Here is a 21,643-nt window from a genome sequence, read left to right as displayed (position 1 = left end):
TATGGGTGTTTCTCAAGCACTTACATTGTAAGTAGGTAAATGTGGGTGTAGGCACTGAGACTCAGAAGGACAATTTACCCCACAGTTTTGCAACAGATTATTGACAGAGTTGGGTGTTGTAGCAGGGGCTCCTGGCTCTCCACCTGATGATCTGTTTTGTAATATCCTCTTATGGGCAGGATTCCCCCTTTACTCATGGGAGTCTGCCTTTGAAATGGAAATGTCATAGATGGATTCAATTTCCTGCTGGAATGTAAAGACTGCTGAGACCATGCTTCAAAGATGTTTGGAAGGAGGGAGGTAGTGATTCTCCCTGATAAAATTTGGCCAGGACACTGTGACATTCACAAACTCCATTGGATGAGTTGTCCTTAGCCAAGGTGGCTGCTGAATAATTTTTCCTGCAGGACCCTTTCTGACATTGTGTTGCACCTGATTTTTCCCTAGAAACCTGCCCTCTAAGCAGTAACACAGATATTTCAGCCTGGAGCAGACAAAGACGTCTAGTGGTTTTGTAGATTCAAACCAAGGTTTTTCTTGATAGTCTTTCTAGTTTACCTGACCTCCCTATCAGGAAAAACTTTTCCTTGGTTTCCTGATCCTGGGTTACCAATTAAGACCTAGAACTGATAGGAAACTTCCCATGGGAGCAGGTGTGAGCTCAGCTGCTGACCCTCACTCTGCTTCACACTGCCCTCATTGGTTCTTTAAGGCAAATTCACCCCAATCCTGAGGTAAAACAGCAAAGGTTTAAGAATTGCATCAGCAGCACAGTGCTGCATTCATAGTGGGTGTCCACAGGGTCTGCTAAGTGCCTGCAGCCTATTGCTGACGTGTTTTCCCATGTTCTCTCCCAGGATGTGTGCAGTGAGTGCCCTCCTGGCCCTCCAGGACTGCCAGGCATCCCAGGTTTCAAAGGGGATAAAGGTCTCCGAGGACCACCAGGGAGAGATGGCCAGGATGGGAAAACGGTAAGAGAGCTGAGGAGGTCACCATGCCTGCATCTGCTGGGACCTTGTTTTTCTGTTAATATGGTTGATGGTTTCTCTATAAGATGATTAATTTTTTTTTTCATCAGCAACCTGGTGAATCCTTTTTAGAGGCCCGTGGAGTCAATGAACTAAACTGGTGTTTACCTCTACCTCTTGTTCATTGCAGGGGATTCCTGGTCCCAGAGGTCCTCCAGGCCCACCTGGGCTCGATGGCCCAAAGGTTGGTTGGTTTTCTTCACTTGTCTGATGAAAGCTTATTTGTGACTAATTAGTCACACTAACTATTTTGGGAGCAGGTTACCCAAAGAAGTTGGGAATGCCCCATCTCTGGAAGTGTTAAAGGCCAAGTCAGATGGGGTTTTGAACAGCTTGGTTTAGTAGAAGATGTCCTTGCCCATAGCATGAGGGATTGTGTCACTTTAATAGTGTCTTCCACCATCCCTTTGTTCACACACAGACAGGCAGCCACATCTAAAGGCCCTGATTCTTGTTGTTGGATTTCATTACATTGATGGATAGGCTTGAGAGTAAGTTTCAACTCAAATTAGGTGAGCAAGAAATTAAAGCCTCAGCAGTAGCCACCATGCCTGTCCCTCTCCTTTTTGAATCTTATGTCCTGGAATCACTTAAGTTAAGGCTGCAATGAGCTGCTGGGCTCCAAACACACCATCTGCCCTGGTGGTCTTACCCAACAACTCCAAGTATTTCCTGAAACATAATACAGGAAAAACTTTTAGCTATATGGTGCTGCTTCGTGGTCTAGGACATAGGTGAACATAAAACTTCTGTTGTTTGAAGTATTCCAATAATGTCATATTTAAAGCATTTCTCATAAAGAGGGCTGCCACAAGTCTGCTCACAATGCCAGTACCTGGCCACAGTTAAAACCTTTACAACTGCCTAATGTTAAATAAATCAAAACAAATCAATGAGGGAGAGGTAAGGTAATTTAATGGTTGGCCACAGTTTCCTTCAGACATCCTTTCACTACCGACTTACTGTCTAAAATAGCTCCTGCTATTTTAACATCTTTGTATTTGCACTTGTTGGAGTGCAGGACAAGCTAATAGAGTTTCATTAATTAATTTCAGATCTTGCAATTAAAAATGTGGTGGGGAGAGCAGCACAATCTCAAAAGTAAACAAAGTTGATCAAAATGAAAGTATGTTCCAGGATAAAATTTACAAGAGAATTAGTAACCCATAAAGCCAATAACTGGCAGAAATGCCTAGCAATCTGAGACATACCTGGCCATCTCTCTGCTGCTTTCTTATATTTCATAAGGAAGCAGAGATTTAAGCAGAAAAATGCATAGTAAGGTAAAATAACAGGATATATTTCAAACTGTACATGTGCATAAAGTCAAATCAAGTAACTGATAAGTAGTCTAATTTGAATTCAATAAAAACAGTTCTCAAAAAAAAAAAAAAAAAAGGCATTTGAAGACCCCTGGGAAGGAGCAAACACAAGGTCAGTCTTTGTGACTCTTTTCTGCATATCTTAGGAGGATCCTTGCAGTGGAAGACCCAAATTGCTCTGCGCTTTTGACTCTGTGGTATATTGTCCTTACCAAGCTATTAGGTCCTGCTCTGAAAGAAGAGCAGTAGAATTGTAGATCTTTGCTCATTGTTATGGTTTGGGCCTGGCAAAGCCAGAGCCCCCATGAGTACACCTTCTCCCCGGTGTCTGCTGTGAGATGTGACCAGGAATAAGCAAAGCAGGCTCCCAACTTAAACATAAAGAAAATTCTATTAACTAAGCTACACACAAACAATTACTAAACTACACACAAAAGAAGAAAGAAAGAAAGAAAAAAAGAAAAAAAACACGAGGAAAATGAAAACCTCCCAAAAAAACCACTCTCCCCCTCCTCCCCCCTAAATTCCCAATACAATACATCCTCCAAAATCACCAGTTCTAGGTCCAGCACCACCCTTCAGATTGCTCAGACTTTCAGCTCCCCAAGAGGAGAGGGAGTCCTTCCGTGTGTCGTGGTGGCCTCTTCCGTCCTTGTTCCGGTGCTCTCACCACCGAACAGGGATCAGGGCTGCTTCCAGGGTTGTCTTTTTTTAAGGATGCTTTGTCCAGTTCCAGAAAAGCACAGTATCTCACCTTCTCACCTCTGGGACATCTGTCCCCCCCATATTTTATATACCCCCTGGGGCCGAGGGGTACCCACACTGAATCTTCTCTGGCACTGGGACATTTCTCCCCCTGGACTCAGTCTCTGTATCTCACGGAAACATGGCTCTGTCCATGGCTACACAAAAGAGTCCAGCATAAAATGCCACTCCATCTTCTCCCTTCTTTCAACATCTCTCACTCTCTCTCTCTCTCTGGTCCAGACCTCCATCACTCGTTCATTTCCTTCGTCCTCCTCCACTCTTATCACTCGTCTAGGAAGGGTTAATGTTCTGTAGGGTTTTCATTGTCCAAAAGGGGTTAAAAACTCCTCCAGGCAGCTGGACTCCTGGCTGCCCCCCCCCATCTCCTCAGCCGGGCTGCCTGCTGCCAGCACATATTTACTGAATTTCAAGGTAATGACACAGGCTGCACTCTCTCTCTCTCTCTATCTGTCTCCGCGGGGGGGGGGGGGATGGCTGTCCGATGTCTCTTGGGGCTCTTCCTCCACCCTTCCATCCTCCAAGGCCTCCTCACTCCCATCTCTGTCCAGGCCCAGGCCTACCGCATGGCTGCCCCTCCCCCGCCCAGCAGCAGCGGCTGGACGGGGGAGAGCTCCGACCTCGGTCCCTCGAAGTCCCAAGAGATCCTCCCAGGGCCGAAGCTCTGCTTTTAACCCCTGGGTGTTCTCGGAGGTGTGTCCTAAAACCCACTGGCTACCCCAGGTGCCAATATCAAAATCCAAGCACCCATTGGTTTGACCACAACATCCCAGAATTCCCACTTCTTTCTGGTCAAACCATCACACTCATAAACAGCTTCATTCCTTCTGGCCATATGAATTTGAGCTCTTTTATTAATAAATTGCAGCCCTCTTTCTCCCCTTTGTCTCCCAGCTCTCATGTAGCAAACCAGTGTATTATTTCCATGGCCAGCAATTCATTATTGCTCTGTGCATTGTTCACACCTTGCTCACCTTTACCTCAGTAATTTTCACTGTCTAGTCTCACTGTGAGCACTGGTAATGCACACATGCACATTTAAGTCAGCTGTCTCTGCCTGTGTCTCTAGAACAGAAAGAGGGGAGCAGTTTCTGGTTATGAATTTTCTGGCTGCACCTTAGAAATGCTGCTTTTATTGCTGTTGTCCCTGAAGGGTATGGGCACTTTTGTTGGGCCAGATGATTCTTTATCAAATATGACTTAGTGAAGTGCCTAATAACCTGCCTGGTCTTTAAGAATGTGCAATTACTCTTTATGCCTATGATAATAAAACATTAAAAACCAGCTATGCTGGCTCTGCTCAGAGGCCATTTTCCACATATATTCCTGGCTCCAGCACTGGCAGTGAAAGTCTAGAGAAGAATTTAAGAGGAGGGCAAGGAGGGCTTAGTCCTGATTCTTGAGTTTTATTCTTGAATGTCCAAGTGCTTTATGAGAGAGGTCAAAAAGCTGTCACAACACTGAATCTCATTGACTTTCATTGGCTCTTTTTTTATTACCAGGGTGCTAAAGGAGACCGTGGTATGACTGGGGAAGTAGGAGAAAAAGGTGAACAGGTAAAAACAGAGTGTGCTTTCCAGCAGTGCTGTCACTGTGATTGGTCCTTCATCACTAACTCCTGTGATGCCTTCACAAGAGCACCCTTCTCAGAGGCAGAGGAGGAAGATGGGAGCTCTTCATCACTGACAAACCACAAATGGGCTCTGTCAAAGAGTGGAACCATAGCTCCACAGATTCCATCCTCATCTCCAATAAAAACCTCCCAGTACCATCTGTTTCCTCACCTCTGGACTGAATGCTTTAAATTTTCTACATTACCTAACACTTCCTCATTTCCTTGGATAATCCCTAGATGATTTCCAGGAGTTCAGGTGTCTATGGGGTGAAAAAGCCAGTGTGTCTGTTTGTCTTAGATGATGAATGTAAGGAGGACCTCTTTTAGGAGGGACTGAGATGCCACAGGAAAGATGAGAATGGTTTAAGTTAGAGTAAACTTTTAATAGTTAATTTTGCCAAGAGCTGAGTCACTGGTTTAAGGTGCAAATCAGCACCTCTTCAATGACATTTTTAGGACATTTTAAACAGGCTTGGTTTCCCAACTGACCTCCTGTCTTGTGCAGTTCCACAATGTCTGCTCTCATCTGCCATTAGCATAGACTAAAATATGCATGGGAAGAAGTAAACCTGAAATTTAACTATTTTATTTTTGAAATGCATGCTTTGAAAACCAAGGTTTCACTTTAAAAAGCCTTTATTCCCTTATAACCAGCTCTCTGTGAATTGACTCATTTTGGTGTTACTTCACAATAATCACCAGTTAACTTTTATAAAAGTAGATAGGTGACTAATACATAAAGAAATACTCTGATTTCATTCTGCAGGGCCACCCTGGAATGCCTGGCTTCTCAGGGGCTCCTGGAAACCCTGGTCCACCTGTAAGTTTCTCTGTTGCAAAGATGGTCCTGTAGTTTCTTGTTGATAAAGGGTGTTGCAAGCTCCATGTGGTGGAAGTAACCATTCCCATCTGTCTGTGCAGTGAATTTGCATTTTCCAGTGGGTTCCTCATGATCCCCTGAGTGTGATAGAGTTCCCCACTCATGGTAATTGCTATTTAATACATTGGCCACTTTCCACTGATTGCTTCAACTCATTCTGTAAATTGTTGCTAAGCTTCAGTTGCTCTCTTTATACAACATAAAGATGATGATTAAAACTCTTCCATAGGGACTGTTTAGTACATGTATAGGTGCTTTCCTGTATGTGGGGTAAATTGTTAGTCTAGAACTAGCGGATCTAAGAGCATTTTAGTTCTCAATTTTGCACAGTAGTATGAGACTGGATTTTCTCCAATTTTCATGTTGTGTGAGTTACTTTTGAATTTAAAAGCCTTTTACATTTCCCTCTCCATCACAGTCCTCATTCTTAGATTCTGCTCTCTCCATGAATAAAATTATGCTTCTTTGTATTTAAAAATGGGTGATAGTGCAGGATCAGGGCTGAGATCACTTGGCTCTCCTGCTGGCTCTCCTGCTTTACTCCCTTCAAGTTTGGGGATTTTTTCTGAGTCGAGGACTTTTCTCTCCAAACCACCTTTCATTGCCCAGAGTCATCACAGCTCATATTGCTGCTTACAGTGCAGTTTGGCTGTGCTGTGCTTCATCTGTTCTGGGGATCAGCACAGCCTGAATTCCCATTGCACTGACTAAATGACAGGACATACCAGAAAGGGGGATTAGATTAAAATTCTATATTCAGATGGTATCAGTGCCTAAAGGATGCGGGGTGCTTTGCTGCTGTGACAGCACATGAACTTGCTTTGTGAGGGATTTGAGCTCCAATGAGCATTATTTTAGGAGAAGTTAGTAACAGACACATTTGCTGTGTCTCTATTAACCTAATACTGCTACAACTACAGAGCTAAACCAGTGGGATTAAAACACTTTAAATTGTCCTATGAGACCTCCTGAACAGACTCACAGCCAAAGGAAAAGTAAAACTGAGCCTGTCAAAACAGAGCAAAATGTGATGTCCCCTATACAATTTTGTTCTTCAGCTTTTGCTGACTTTTCCTTCTGTCTGCATTGACTTGTGGCTCCAGGAGTTTGCCTGCCACAGTGTGTGTTTCATAATTTCTGTTCTCCCACACTTGCTGTTCTTCAGAGTTATTTTTGTCATGATTGGCTTTTTCCTATTTGTCCACTGTTTTCAGAAGGAAGAGCCAAGACCAAACTCAAATATCTGACTATTTCTGTCTTTGGAGGCTGATTGAGTGCAGAGGTTGGCACTGCTTTTCAGTGATGGATGAAAAAAATGGAATGAATGTTAAGCTGAGTGATTAAAGAAAGCTCCAGAGTTGCCAGCTGTGATAGGGAATGTGTTGACAAATGTATAAAATGCATTAATCATTCACATTGTTTCTGCTTTATTTTGTTTAGGGATCAGATGGGGCACCAGGACCTATAGGACCAGCAGGAAACCCAGGAGACATGGTAAGCTCTAAGCTCTGTGCTTAACTGCTGGCTTCACCTGAGTTTAGGTCTGTGAAGTAAAGCTGAGCTGGAATCCATGTAATGTCCCTTGAAAGCTCCCCAGAATATTCAGCCTGCAAATAAAACTTCCACAAATAAACACAGGTTACTGTTCTAGCACTTTTTTTACTCACCAATGAAATTCCAAGTTAGCCAGAAGATAGTCCAGCCCATGGGACCTCTGTGGAGGTTTTCTTGTCTGTCTGTCTTTGCTATTAACATCTCTTAGCCTCCAGAACAGGATTTCTAAATCTGTTAGGATGCTTCATGACCTAAGGCTAATTCCTGAACTCTGTGTGGGGATTATCAAAATATAACCAGCAACCTGTTCAAGGATGTCACAGCACAGACTGCTGAGATGCCAGAGCCTGGCACTATTTCCTGGCACCACCAAAAATACCAGTACAGGTATAACTTTTTGAGAAGCCCATGAAGAATTTTGGCATTACTGTTTCATTTTAAGGGTTTTCAGATGCTTCTATGTGAATGCATCAGAAAATCCTGGGAGAAACAGGTAATCTGATTGATGCTAATTTCAGTTTGAAAAGTTGAAAATGAACCTTCCCTAAAGAATACTCCCTATGGAGTTGGAACAGTGTAAAACTGTGTAATTCCATTATAGATTTCTAGAGCAAGGTTTCCTAAGGGACAAGTGCCTTTTGCAGAGCCATTTCACAACCTGAACTTCATCATAAGTAAACAGTGATGGTCCTTCTGATGGCTGTTATGAAATCAGTGAGCATTCTCAGAGGGGCCAGAGATGAAATGAACAGGCTGGCTGAAATTCCATTTCAAATGAATGATAAGATTGTGACACTGTGAAAGATCTGGAGTGATATTGTCCAGTCCTGTGGGGTAAGGGGATTTCTTGAGATGGTCAGCAAGGCACTTCTGGTAATTACTCATTTAAAAGGTATAAAATACACATCTGCTTCCTGGCAGGACTCCTCATCCAGGAAGTTAAGGATGAAATATTAAATATAATTAAGCTTCAGAAAAACAAATCTGAGTGATTTCATAGGTTTCTCAATTGGTAAGAACTCAATAATAGTGAATTTTTTGTGTTTAAAGAGAGCCATCCATTCTAAAATAGAAGGAGTTCAAGAAAATTTCATAGACTGTGTGACATGGGCTACAAGACCACCTTCTCACAGTTGTCTCATCAGACTCTGCATGTGATAAATCTTCATCTGATAGAAGCCTCTGAGGAACTTGCCTGACCCTCAGTGTTTGCTCTTTCTTTCAGGGCAAAGATGGTCCCCCAGGTCCACAGGGCCCACCAGGGCTGCCTGGACTTCCAGTGAGTGTGATTAAGCTCCTTCTAATTCAGTACATTAAATTATTCATGTACACATAGGTATGTAAAACAAAGGGGTGACACTCCTGAGGTGCTTTGAGAGCCATGCATGGCCTGTAGCAGTGTCTGTCATGCTGATGCAATGTCCTTGTTCCAGGACAGTATTTGTTTTGTTCCAGGATCTGTATTTGATCACTTTAAAGCAAAGTGTTAATAACAATGTGAATCAGGACTGTTCATTGCCTGTCTTCTCACTGGAAGAAATACTCTTATACAGAGCACAGAAATCAAGTTATAACTCCAGTGTAAGGGCACAAGGATTCAAAGACTGGGGCATTGACTTTATCTGAATCCAGTCAAAATTATTCCTTTGCACTGACTCAGATTCAAGTGCACCTTGGGCATAGACTCCTCTCTTCTGGAAAATGTAACAGTACAACATTTTTTGATTTTTTTAATCTGTCATAAGGATAAAGCCAGAGATAATTCTACTGTAAAGTATCGTACCTGAAGATAATGGCATTATAATGATTCATAACAGTTGGTTTTAGAATCATGATTTAAGATTGTTGGCCTGCTCACCTTGCTGGAAAGGGAAATACTGCCATATAGGAAAGGGAAAGAGGTTATGCCATTATAGGGTGTAGCAGGGAGAGGTTTATGACTGAGCTATAGAACTAGGGAGGGTTTTGGAGATTTAGGCAAACATAAGCATGTCATGATGAACATCCTTCTCATACTGACAAAACCCCCACCAATCATCCTTGTCAATTTTACTCTGTTTTGCATTTCATTTTACAGGGCATTGCTGGGAATGATGGCAAAGATGGCAAACCAGGATCTCTGGGGGAGCCGGTAATGTCATTTAAAACTGTTTTGCTCAGTCAATCAGAAGCTGCATCCAGTTGTTGTTTTTGAAGCTGCCTATCTATGGACTCCTTAGGGGGAACAAGGAGCCTGTTTGCACATCTGTTTTTAACACCAGAAGAACTGTATTGTCTTGAGTGATTTATAGGCATGACACATGAGCAATCTTGAGAAGAAACTGTTCTTTTACTTTTACAACTACCATAAATACACTAAAACTTAGTGACTCCACTTTTACAGCTGTCTTAAACACTGCAGAGAAAGAAGGTTGTCTTGTAACATTAAGCCTAGTGATCCATCCTTTTGATACAAGTTTATGGGGCATAAAAAGTTTAGAGGAGTCTTTAAAGAAGCTTTTTTCTGGATTGCTCTGAGACAGTTCTGTTGCCCAGAATTAGAGTTTATATTTGATTTTCTCTACTTAGTCTATTACTTGCATTTGCTGAGGGAAAAAAGCTGAGCCACGAAGTTGTCCACTAAAAGGCAATGTTAATAAATTTGGCAGTGGATGTAATTTCTTGCAACTGTGTGTGTTACATGAAGAATGTGCTTCAAGTATCAGGCATTGCCAGCCTCTTCCTGTGACTCGCCAAATGGGACTTGGTGGTTTTGAGAACAGCCAAGTTCCCAGGCATTAGGACAACTGCTAAGTAGAGGAGTGCTTGTCACAGAGGCTGCAGATAGGTTGTGTTTGCACCAAACCACTCCATTTCTGTGTGCAGATGCTGATTTTGCATGTGCTGATTAGGTGTTGGTGCAGCTCTGACACTGCAAACATGCACCAGTCCAGAGCTGTGAGGTGCCTCAGGAGCTCACAGTGCCGGTGACAGAGCAGCTCAAGGTGTGTTTGGGAATGCCTGTCCCTGCTGCTCTCCCTGCAAACTCAAACTCTGCTGGACAAGCCCTGGGCACTCACAGTTCTCAATGATGTTGTGTCGAAGGGAGGAGACTGGGAGGTTTCCAGCAGCAGTGAGATGGACCTGGGGCTCTCTCTAACATGAGCATTATTGTTTCCCACAGGGAAAGCCTGGAGAACAAGGGCTCCCAGGCCGGGAGGGTGCCAGAGGATTGCCGGTGAGTGCTGCTCTAAGGGTTCCACCCACTCAACCCCCTGTGCTGTAGTCAGGGGCATTTCTTGGGCACATGAGGTTCTTTACTGATGCAAACATATAACCAGTCCTGGCATTGTGACTAAATAAAATATATAAATAAGCAATGACAATGAACACAGACATTTCTGAACCCTTCACATTGGAGAACAGTAAATCCCTAGTCTAGAAATTAAATCATGTAACCTCATGCCACTCCTCCATCAGAAGTCACAGCTGTAGCCCTTGTGCTCTGTTACAGGTCCTCTGAAAGACTGGGGACAGTAAAGTTTAGGCTTAAATAATATATTGGCTGGACACACCAGGGATACACAGAGCACAGCCTTGGTTTTACAGCTTAAGGAGCAATGGAAAACTTTTCCAGTGATGTGGCCCTGCCTAATTACTCCCTGGGACACAGCTAGTCCGTGCTGATCAGTCCCTAGTAACTTTTGGCAACACTGGAAAGGTTATTAAATGAACATTAAATGAAGATAGAGTTTTCTTAGACTTTCCTGCATCAGGGTGATGGATAATTATTGATTTAATTCCTTTGTGTAGGGTTTCAAAGGACAGAGAGGAGATACAGGTCCCCCAGGTCCCCGGGTAAGTAACAGGTACCTCATGCACAATCCTTTGGAGAAAGATTGTGGGACTTGAAATTGCCTTTTCTGAGGCAGTAGGTAAAAATAATGACAGCATTTCATGTGGCTGATGACAGTGTTTTCAGCTGTGGGCCACATCTATGGCACAGAAATGACAGCAGCTGGCTTCATTCCCTCTGCTGAACTTCTGATTGAAGGGAAGGTGAGGCAGCTGGTGGAGCTCAATCCTCTGATGCTCCCTTTGAGATACTCCTTTGTGAATAAGTCTCAAGGATGCCTCCATGCCACATCCTTAGGGTAAAAATGCTGGCAAAGTGAGGACCCCTACTGCACTTGTGGGACGAGTGCTAGCTCTCCTCCACAAATGCTGAAGAAGTGCAAAGTAAGTTCAAGTACAAAACTTATAGAAAAGTGAATAGAAATGTCCCTTTGGCTTAGTTTCCTGTGGGTCATAAAACCCAAACCTCAAGTCCTGCATGAAAAGTTGTTCTCCACTCTCTTTGGAGCTCCTTGGTGTAAAAGGCGGAATACAAAACTGAGTGTTCTCCCACGTAATCCTGCCTTTTTTACAGGGAAATAAAATTCTCTACTTTCAGAAGCTGATGTGAAAAATCCAGTGCTGGAGATCCTCATCTCTACCTCGTTATGATAGCTTCTGTATCATGAATGTGTTGGTAGTTTTCAGTGCTTGCAGTAGCAGTAGCAAATAATTTGCTGGAAAGCAGAGCATTGCCGTGTGCATCACTTACAGGAGATGTTTCTGAGTTATTTTTATAAGCTGCATGTCATATAAGATGAACGAGGCTCTTGCTAGCTTTAAAAAAATTTTCACTGAGCTCAGTCACACCGCAGAAATCCCATATCACTTCTAGTGGTGATACTAGTCTGAATTTGACCTTGAGCTGATCTCTTCCCTTTTTGCTGAATTGCAGGGGGAGCCAGGTGTGACGGGTCCTGCTGGTCGTGAGGGGCCACCAGGGAAAGATGTAAGTGCACTAGTTTTGAGCAGAAATGAATCTCCTTCTCCCTGACAAATGAAAATTTTAATTCACAGTGACCCTGACCTGAAACAGCTGCAAAAACTCCAATAAAGGGTGAATTACTGCAGGGAATGATTTGTGCAAAGATCGTTAGGGGAAACCAAGAATTAGAGGGCCTTTGTCACTGCTCAGCTGCTAGCACTAAAATGTCAGCTATATATTTGGATAAGCAGAGAAAGCAGCATTGTGTGAAGCCCAGCCTGTGCTTGGTAGCCATGGACCTGTCTTCTGGCACCCATCTCTGAGCAGAGCTCTGCTCTGTAGGTCCCACCAGGCCAGGTTCTGTCACGCTTCCTCTGCCACAGCTGCACCTGACTGACTGTGTCGCTCCACTAAAGTCTGGGAAATACCTATGGAATAAGTTGCTGCTGCTCAGAGGAAAGAAAGATGGTACAAACAGTTCCTCTAGCATGACTAGTGTCAAGTGCAGTCACATAACAGAGTCCTGGGAGGGAGCAGCTGACGTGGGATCCTGCAACAGCTGCTGAGCAATGTTCCAAGCAGCTGATGTGCCACTGCCATGGGACCTGGAGAGGTGGCTTCTCATTTGCACCCCTTTGTGTCACTGGAAGCTGGTGTGCTGAAAATGGTACCCTATAAAGCAAAATGTAGGGCAGACCAAAAGGAACCCCTCGGAGGAGATGAAGGCAGCTCTGAAGCCTCCCTGCCGAGAGAATAGGCTTGTCAATTCTTGAGAAATTTCAGAGAATCTCTGTCCCTAAGAAATACAGCTTTAAGATAATCTGATAATAACCTGATAGAAATGGTTTCTGCCTGTAATCAGGTTGCATTTAGTGGTAGGTGTTTAAAATTCAAAGAGTTGATCTTCCTCATAAATAAATGAAAGAGGGCAGTGGGATTCCTTTAATCCTGTTTTCCCTAATACGTGAACAGTGTAATTTAGCAGGAGTATTTTAAAATGTTTGTTCACTTGCCTCTGTGCCAGATCTTTCTCAGTCATCATAATACTTTTCTTCCTTTCAGGGTGATCCTGGTCCCATAGGACCACAGGGCCCTCGAGGGCTCCGAGGGCAGCCGGTGAGTTCTCTCTCCTGACAAGCCATTTCTAGAGGTCCATAATAGTTCACAGAATGGTTTGGATTGGAGGGAACATTAAAGATAATGTAGTTCTAACCCCTTGCCCTGGAAAGGGATGCCACCCACTAGACCAGCTTGCTCAGAGCCCAATCAAGCCTGGGCTTGAAAACTTCCAGGGATGGGCTGTTGTGTATGGTGGGAATGTTCTGCAGTCCAGAACTCTGGCTTGAAAGAAGAGAGTTTAGGAAGATTCAGACAATGTTTGATTAAAACACTTTGCCTTTCAGAAACACAAATAAGAGTAATATTGCTAGGAACTGATGATGACTTATAATAGTGCAAGGGACTGATGGTTGTTAACTGAGTGGGAAGAACAGTTCAATGGATTCTGTCAGGATGCAGAGTCAGAAATACACATATTTCAGTCCTGCCTCTGGGATCTCACTCACTTCTGACATGGTCTCGGTTTTCAAAGGTAGACACTCACGGTGGATGCCCAGGCTGAGTTTTGTGGGGTCCAGTTGTGATGCTGTTCACCTGTACTATTTTATTACAGCTTCAGTGGAGAAATAGAAAACTAGTTGACATTTCAAAAAGTTTCATTTGGGATGGCTCAGAAATTACTTTTATTAGTTTCACAGGGTTTAAAATTCTGTCTTAGAAATTAATCCTTATCAAATCTGAATCGTTATCTCTGTTGCTGAACCAAGGCACATGTTTAGTGTGTTGCAATGAGTGAGTTCCTTTCCTCTGTGGAAGACCTGGTAGTGAAACAGATTCCACAGCATGACTGGGGGGGGAAATGCTGACTCAGCAATGCCAGGAGTTGGAGCAGCAGGTCCCTTCAAGCTGGGGGGGTTGGGGTTTAGATTAGACTGCAAGAACATAAGGAGACTTCCTGTGTCTACCTCATAATTGATCTCATTACTCCTGTGCTGCTGGCATCACTCACTATCGTGTTGTGCCCCTGCACAACACCAGCAGTGAGTAAAAATATTTGAAGGGATAGAAATTATCGTAACCCCAAGCCACAGTCTTCTTTGCAGAAGAGTTACTTGTATGTTGGAGGCCAATGTATCAGTTTCTCTTGTTCTTCCTTTTCTTTGTTTTTTATATAAAAAGGAGTGTGAGGTATGATTTTGAATATTGACAGTAGAAGGGCTGGTCTTTATGGTCAACTCCAGTGAAGGGAAAGACTATGAATGTTGAGTTGAAAGAAAAGGAGTGTAAAACCTAATCTCACCAAACTTTGTGTATGATTAGCTCAGCTGCTTTCTTAAGGAACAATGAGAAACAGGTTCTTTTAAGGGATGGTTTGGCTCATTCTGAATTGTCTGGTGTCAGGTATCTATCAAATGTTAGAACAGGTGTTTCTCTCCATTCCCCAAAAAAGGGGAAGCCTGAGATGATTTAAGAGACTTGTCTGAACAGTGGTGACCTGGAGCAGCCAGAGGAGGTGGCTACATCCACCCAGAAGGATGCTGCATATGATAAGGACAAGGGTGCAGGGAAGGAGAAGTGCTGGTTTGGTCCTCCTCAGACCTGCTGATTTGGGTCCACATATTGATTTTTTTTCCTGAGATCAGCCATGCAGTCAGGGATGCAGAAGCTGTGAGGTCAGTTGGGAATAAGATACTTTACAGTCTGTCAGGAGAGGAGACTGAACAATGCTAAAGAAATCCCTGCTGATGTAGGTGCAGCTGAATATTTCTAGTTTTAGCATGCATTACATCACCAACCTTTTTTCTTTTGACACAGGGCAAAAATGGAGTGCCTGGATCTGCAGGAGAACCTGGCCCAGCTGGTATCCCAGTAAGTACCACAAAGGGAGACTGGTGCAGCCAGGAGAGGTGACTGACGAAGTGTAGGTGGAGTGGATTAATGTAGCTGGTTACCATCCCTGAGGTTTCCATGTCTGAAGATGGGTGATCTGAAAATCAGTAGCTGGCCACAATTTTGAAGGGTGTTTGGCTATGTTCCTGGAATTGAGATGCTAGCTGGGTCATCACTTTTCCCAGTGAAAGTTAAGTGTTCAAAGCAAATGGAAATGATTGATTGCCTAGCATGGAAAAAAGATTGGCATGCCTCATCTTCACCAATAGATTGAATTTTGCCAAGCAGAGAGCATGCAGCCAGCAGAGAGTTGTCACAAGGAAGGAGAGGGCCTTGGGGAGTTGGCTGGCTGCCATTGAGGGATAGTGGCAGCAGAAAAATCCTCCCAGGCACTTGAGGGAAGTGCAGACAGCGGGCAGTAAACCAGGATCAGGAAGCATAATGAAACTCCCCTGAGGCCATCCTGTAAGGAAGAACAGCTTGGAAATGAAGAGCTATAAGAAGGATGGTGGTTTGGTTGTTTTTTGTGTTTTTTTCCTCTGTTCTGCTGCTGAAAATTGTCCAGAATTCAACAAATCCATGCAAACATTTCTTTGTGCCCAGTAGCATCTATCACAATTCAGAGCTCTTCCCTCTCTTTGCCCATGGAGACAGTACAGCTTGCTGGACTGTGGGATTAATAGGAAAACAAAGGCAGAGCAGGAGGAATGTGAAAAGCTGCAGCAGGGCTTCACTCTTTGTGACCCTTGCAAAGTCATAAAGCCACTTCAGCCTCACCACAGACTTGTGCCCTGATCAAGCATCTGCAGAAATGTCTCAGAGAAGCAAACACCACAGAATCACAGAATCACCAGATTGGAAGAGACCTACAAGATCATTGACTCCAACCCATGCCCTGACACCTCAACTAAACCATGGCACTGAGTGCCACATCCAGTCTTTTTTTAAACACATCCAGGGATGGTGACTACAGCCCCTCCCTGGGCAGACAATTCCAGGACTTTATCACTCCTTCCATAAAATAATCTTTCCTAATATCCAACCTTTATTTATTTCCCTTGGTGCAGTTTGAGACTTGACTCTGTTCTGTCAGTTGCTGCCTGGAGAAAGAGACCAATCCCTTTCTGGAAGTTGGTTTCTGACTAGAACCACCTTTCAGGAAGTTGTAGAGGGTGATAAGATCACCTCTGAGTCTCCTTTTCTCCAGGCTAAGCACTCCCAGCTCCCTCAGTCATTCCTCACAGGGTTTGTGTTCCAAGCCCCTCACCAGCCTTGTCACCCTTCTCTGGAAGTGCTCAAGCATCTCAACATCCTTCCTAAACTGAGGGACCAGAACTGGACACAACCTTTCTGTGTGGGGAGTTGGGACAGGGTTCTGCAGTCTGAGAGCCCTTCTGCATCAAAAAACAAGTGCCACAGGCTTTTTGTCCTTGACATAAGCTCTTCTTACCTTTCTGAGACTGCTGCCATTGCTTCTTGCCCTGTGGATCCTTGCTCTTGCCTTTTCAAACTTACTCTCTCATTTTTGTTACACCTACCCTTGTTCCAAATTCCTATCACTGCTTTTTTTTACCTTCTGGGTCTTTCTCAGGTGGCTTTGGGATGCCTTGTGAATGCCAAGTGGGGATTATTATTTTAATCATCATAGTGTTAGTACCTATGTGATGTGACCCAGGGACTCACAGGCAGCTTCCTGCACAAACAGCACCACAGCAGCCTTTGCTCCAGAGGATTTAGAGTCCAAAAATAACATAGGAGATTGAAAAAGGATAAAGTCAGATGGATGAGGAAGGGGAAACGATGAGACAGTGTTGGTCAGCAGAACAGACAGTCATCTCATCATTATCATTCTCTGTCATTAAAATGAATCCTCTCCTTTTCATAAAGGTTATTATGGGAAGTGTCTCCTTGTGCTGTACATAAATCCATTTATTTTGAAATGCACTAATTTCCTTCACAGTGTGGTGTGACAAGCCAATATTTTATATTTCTGTGTTGAAAAAAAGGAAGGTGAGGAAGGTTATCATGGCAATAAGGATTTTTTTTTCCACCTTCACTATTGCTGACTTGAAATCACAAGGTAAAACCTGCCAGGAGCCTTTTCCTTTTACATTTGCTGTTTGACAAGTGCCCATCACAGTTCACACTTGCTCATGCTTGAGCCCACACACAGCAACACAATCCAGCCCCTGAAATCTTCAGGGCAAGTTACACACCTCAAATCCATGTGCTTTGTGCCTGAAAGGCTCATTGGTGCTCACTTTGCATGAGTTTTACTCTGAGAAGAAAAAGGGCTGTGTTCTGAACCAAAATTAGGGGACAAAGTTCTGAAAGTAAAGGTTAAACTAAGAGTTAAAACCACATCAGAAGTGTGCATGAGACAGTTCTGTATCATGAACTGTCATTTCAACTGCCCTGATCTGCAAGGAAAAAGGGACAGTTTGACAGAATATCACAAGAGATAAGCGAAAGAGACATAAATTGAACCTGGAAATAAAGGCAAAGGAGAAGCCCTGTAGCTGTCTGTTGGTTGTATTCTTGGATTTGAGCAGTATGACCACCTGCACTGTTTCCCTGTCATCACCCATCACAGCATTTCTGCTCTCAACACCCCTTTATAAGCCATGTGTCACCACAACAGCCCTGGAACACACCTCCTGCCCCTGCCATAATTGTCCCTTTTCATCTTCTCCCAGGGACCCTGAAGAGCTTATTAATAAGGCAACCACAGTGCCTGCACCCTGCTTTTATAAAATACTTTGTTCTTCCTTGTCATTTTGGGAGTCCTGCTGCTAAAATGAAATTTCCCAGTTCCAGTGTATCTGTAAATGAGTGTTGTTGGAAAGAGGTGTTATGAAAAGGTGTTCTAGTGTCTGTCTCATTTCTGTCCTAAGGGTCCCAAAGGAAATAAAGGAGAAACAGGCAGCCCAGGACTCCCTGGCTTTATAGGACCCCGAGGACCACCTGTGAGTATGTCTGGGGATGGATTAGATCCTCTCTTTACCTGATTTTAAAAGTTAGACAGGAAGATGGGTCATGCTTCTCTCCAGTTAGTTAAAAAAAAAAGCATAATCAGGATGTATAACAAATGCAGAAGCCATAAAATTTTACTTCCAAAGGAAACTGGACTGCAAAAATAGCATTTTTCATATGGATGAGCAACCATAATCTCATGTATGGAGCTGGTACCTGCCAGTCAGCCCTGATAATGTGTGCATTAATCAGACTGCTTCAGTAGTCTTCTTAATACAAGTATGGGGTATTTAAGTTCTCAGACTACACCTCTGCATGAACCTTAGATGGGCTAAATAGGGAAATTGTGAGTGCTGTATTATTATTGCAAATTGTGAGTACTCTATTATTAGTGCAAATTCACTAATAATACAGGTATTTCTGATACTTGCTATTCTGAAGGAAATTCCTTTGTTGCCAGCAACAGAGGTACATTGCAATTAAAGCATTCATATATCTCCCAAAGTGATCTAAAATAATAAATAATAAACCTATACCATGACATTATCACAGCCTCAGCATTCAATCTCTTTGCAAGGTGAGTAAAAGATCTTAAATTCCACTAGAAGGATGGAAAAAGTGATTGCTAGGTAATTTTTTTATTTCTAGATTTGTTGTGACAAAAAATGATAATTTAAAAGATTTTTGTATGTCTCTAGCAGAGCTGAATCTTCCACAGGATAATTCTTTTTTACTTCTGTATGTTTTAATGTTAAATTTCATGATTTGAAAGGAAGGTTTTGGATGAAAAGAGGAGAAATAAATATTTCTCTGGACAATGAATTTTAAGCAGCAAACATGGTAGCCATTTAAAACTGAAGTGGGCCTAAGGAAAACTCAAGTGAGTTTAATGCAGCCTTATTTGGATCAGACATCTCTGATTAGTTCATTCCTCATGGAGATGTGTATGGGTGCTAACACAGCTGAAGATGTTATGTTTCCAAGGGAAAATATCATGTTACAGATATGATCATGTGTGTTGGCTGCAATCAGACTTAGAAAGTTTTTTTTTTTCTATGCATGATATGGGAAAGTGGCCAGAATTTCAGCAACAATTAGGTTAATGTTCACTTTGTTTTACCTGCAGTTCAGGACTGCAGTGATTTTTTTTTTCATTGAAATACTAAAATGGAAACTGTATTGTCTAATTTTCACATTAAAAATGCAAAAAAAAAAACCAGATATGTGTAAATAATTCTACAAGGGTACTTATTGAAATTAAGATTATTTAATACAGTTCTGAAAGACAGATGAGCACTTAGCGTAAAATTCTTTAAACCTCTGTATGTGTTTTTCCAGCTGGTGTAATACAAGATGGTACTTCTACTGACAAAATTTACTTCACTTACATCTTCAGACACTTATGGGTATAATGCTGATGCCATTATACTTATGGGTATAATGCTGGTGCTCCTTAAGTTAAACAAGACCATATAAAGTGTATGAAACTTCGGGAATTGTTGGTAAGAAAAAGGAGCAAAGTGTGTTGGAAGCAGGAACACACAGTGAAAGATCTGCCCTCAGCTGGTTTGTTAGAAATTACTTCCTGTTATTTATGTTTACATGGGATGCAAATTCACTAAAAAATGCTTTCCAAATAGCAGGATGTGTCTATCCAGGAATGACCAATAGCAGTAGGATAAGGATAAATCATGCAAACCTGCTACTGTGTAGAAAAAACTTGTGTTGTTAACACAAAGCAACACTTATGAGTATTAGGTAGAGTCTTTCTTCCAGCTCCTCCAGTGTGATGCTAAATCCACTTTCTGTGTGTCTTAGGGAGAACCAGGAGATAAAGGTCCTCCTGGAAAAGAGGTAAGTTAAATTCACAGTTGTTTCAATATAAGTCTGGTGTCACAGGGAAAAAAATCATCAAGGGTGTTACTAGGGTTGAAACAAATTGGTTTTTTTTTCATAGAATGATTTGGGTTGGAAGGGATCTTAAATATCATCTATTTCCACCCACCCTGCTGGGGGCAGAGACACCTTCCACTAGACCAGGTTGCTCAGAATCCCATTCAACCTGATTTTTCAACCATTCCAGAGATGGGACATTTACAACCTCTCTGGACAACCTGTTCCAGTGCCTCACCACCCTCACAGTGAAAAATTTCTACCAAATATCACCCTTTCTGATTGTGAAGCCATTTACCTCTTGTCCTGTCACTACAGTCCCTGACAAAAAAGTTCGTCACCATTTTTCTTATAAACCCCCTTTTAATTCTGGAAGGGACTCTGAGGTTCCCCCAGAGCCTTCTCTCCTTCAGGCTGAGTAACCCCAGCTCTCTCAGCCTGAATCCACAGGAGAGGTGCTCCAGCCCTCTGGGCATCTTTGTGGCCTCATTTGAGCTTCTCTGACAGGTTCATGGCCTTGCTTATATTCTGGCATCACAGCTGGACACAGCACTCCAGGTGGGGTCTCACCAAAGGGGAGTGAAGAAAGAGAATCACCCTCCTAAACCTGCTTGTCATGTGGTTGGGGTGGGGGCTTTTGCTGTTTTTTGTTTGTTTGGGGTTTTTTGTTTGGTTGGTTTTTGGTTTTTGTTTTGATTTATTTTTCTTTTGAGAGCAAAAGAGAAGGCTCTCAGGAAACTGTGGGGTTGTCATGGAAATAAATTTTCCTGGGGTCACAGGAATCATTACAAAGGCATATGTTTCATTATTTACTCTTATTATGGATGGTTCTTTTATGCTTACCTTTATTTTCTTGCAGGGCACACCAGGGAAACAGGGTGCAATTGGCTCCAAAGGAGAGAGGGTAAGTTGGAGAACATTACCAGTTATTTGATTATGATGAAATAAAGAGAGCTATTCTGAGTTAGGGCCTGGGGGCAGAGGTCATTCAAAAGTGAAGCCAGTGCTTCACAGTCTTCCAGGTCTCTTTAATCATTCTCCATCAGAACAATTTGTGATTCATTTGTAGTGCACCAGATGTTGCACTCAGCAACTTTGCCAGCTCAGCTGTGAGTGTTTCTCTGTGTTTGGAAATCAGAAGTTTCTTCTTATTTTGTGGTGGTAATGTCCTTCTCTTCACTTAGGGAGAGCCTGGCATCAAAGGTGAAAAAGGCCTTCGAGGAGAAAAGGGTCCTCCAGGTGATCCTGGGATACCTGGTCACAAGGGCCATCCAGGACTGATGGGTCCTCACGGACCTCCAGGAGACACTGGGCAAGTTGGTCCTCCCGGTCCTCCGGGGCAGCCAGGATTTCCAGGACCAAGGGTAAGGTTGCCAGAGAAACGCTTTGTACAGTAATTTTGCTGCCACAGGGATCAGAAAAGTGCCTCAGAGTACATTGAGGATGACAGAAACTGGAGCAGGAGTATGTTTTAATGGGGAGGCAGTGCTTTTAGCTCTTAATACCCATAAAGGGGAGCTGTAGCACATCTCAGGGAATCATGGAATCATAGAGTTGTTTGGGTTAGAAGAAACCTTGAAGACCATCAGTTCCACCCCCCTGCCAGGGTTAGGGACACCTTCCACTAGACCAGGTTGCTCCACGCTGTGTCCAACCTAGCCTCAGACACTTGCATGGATGGAAATTAGGAAAGCTTATGTGGGTGTTGACTTGCACTTCAGGGGAGCTAAATAATCCAGACTCATAGTCAGTGTGTCCAGTTGCTGACAGTTTTTACCCCTAAATGCCTAAATCCATTCCTGTGATGTTGGCCTTGGGCCTTGGTGTTGGAGTGTAAAAAAAGATTCTTTCTATGAGGACAATAAT

The 21,643-nt window shown here is 43.0% G+C and overlaps 1 protein-coding gene across 1 annotated transcript in view; it reads left to right on the top strand.

The window, feature by feature from the left end:
• COL22A1 (collagen type XXII alpha 1 chain) overlaps positions 1 to 21,643 on the top strand; it is a 203,374-nt gene that overhangs the window by 169,604 nt on the left and 12,127 nt on the right. Inside the window, exons 45-60 of the mRNA XM_058812385.1 lie at positions 858 to 971; positions 1,159 to 1,212; positions 4,618 to 4,671; positions 5,497 to 5,550; positions 7,051 to 7,104; positions 8,390 to 8,443; positions 9,242 to 9,295; positions 10,328 to 10,381; positions 10,957 to 11,001; positions 11,933 to 11,986; positions 13,025 to 13,078; positions 14,837 to 14,890; positions 17,806 to 17,877; positions 19,703 to 19,738; positions 20,637 to 20,681; positions 20,962 to 21,141. Of these exons, the coding sequence (XP_058668368.1) occupies positions 858 to 971; positions 1,159 to 1,212; positions 4,618 to 4,671; positions 5,497 to 5,550; positions 7,051 to 7,104; positions 8,390 to 8,443; positions 9,242 to 9,295; positions 10,328 to 10,381; positions 10,957 to 11,001; positions 11,933 to 11,986; positions 13,025 to 13,078; positions 14,837 to 14,890; positions 17,806 to 17,877; positions 19,703 to 19,738; positions 20,637 to 20,681; positions 20,962 to 21,141 (1,032 nt within the window). The remainder of the gene's footprint in view (positions 1 to 857; positions 972 to 1,158; positions 1,213 to 4,617; positions 4,672 to 5,496; positions 5,551 to 7,050; positions 7,105 to 8,389; positions 8,444 to 9,241; positions 9,296 to 10,327; positions 10,382 to 10,956; positions 11,002 to 11,932; positions 11,987 to 13,024; positions 13,079 to 14,836; positions 14,891 to 17,805; positions 17,878 to 19,702; positions 19,739 to 20,636; positions 20,682 to 20,961; positions 21,142 to 21,643) is intronic.

Source organism: Ammospiza caudacuta, chromosome 1 (genome assembly GCF_027887145.1).
Source record: "Ammospiza caudacuta isolate bAmmCau1 chromosome 1, bAmmCau1.pri, whole genome shotgun sequence".
In the NCBI taxonomy this organism is placed as follows: domain Eukaryota; kingdom Metazoa; phylum Chordata; class Aves; order Passeriformes; family Passerellidae; genus Ammospiza; species Ammospiza caudacuta.
Note: the sequence above shows the minus strand (reverse complement) of the source record. Positions and strands in the feature narration are given on the sequence as shown.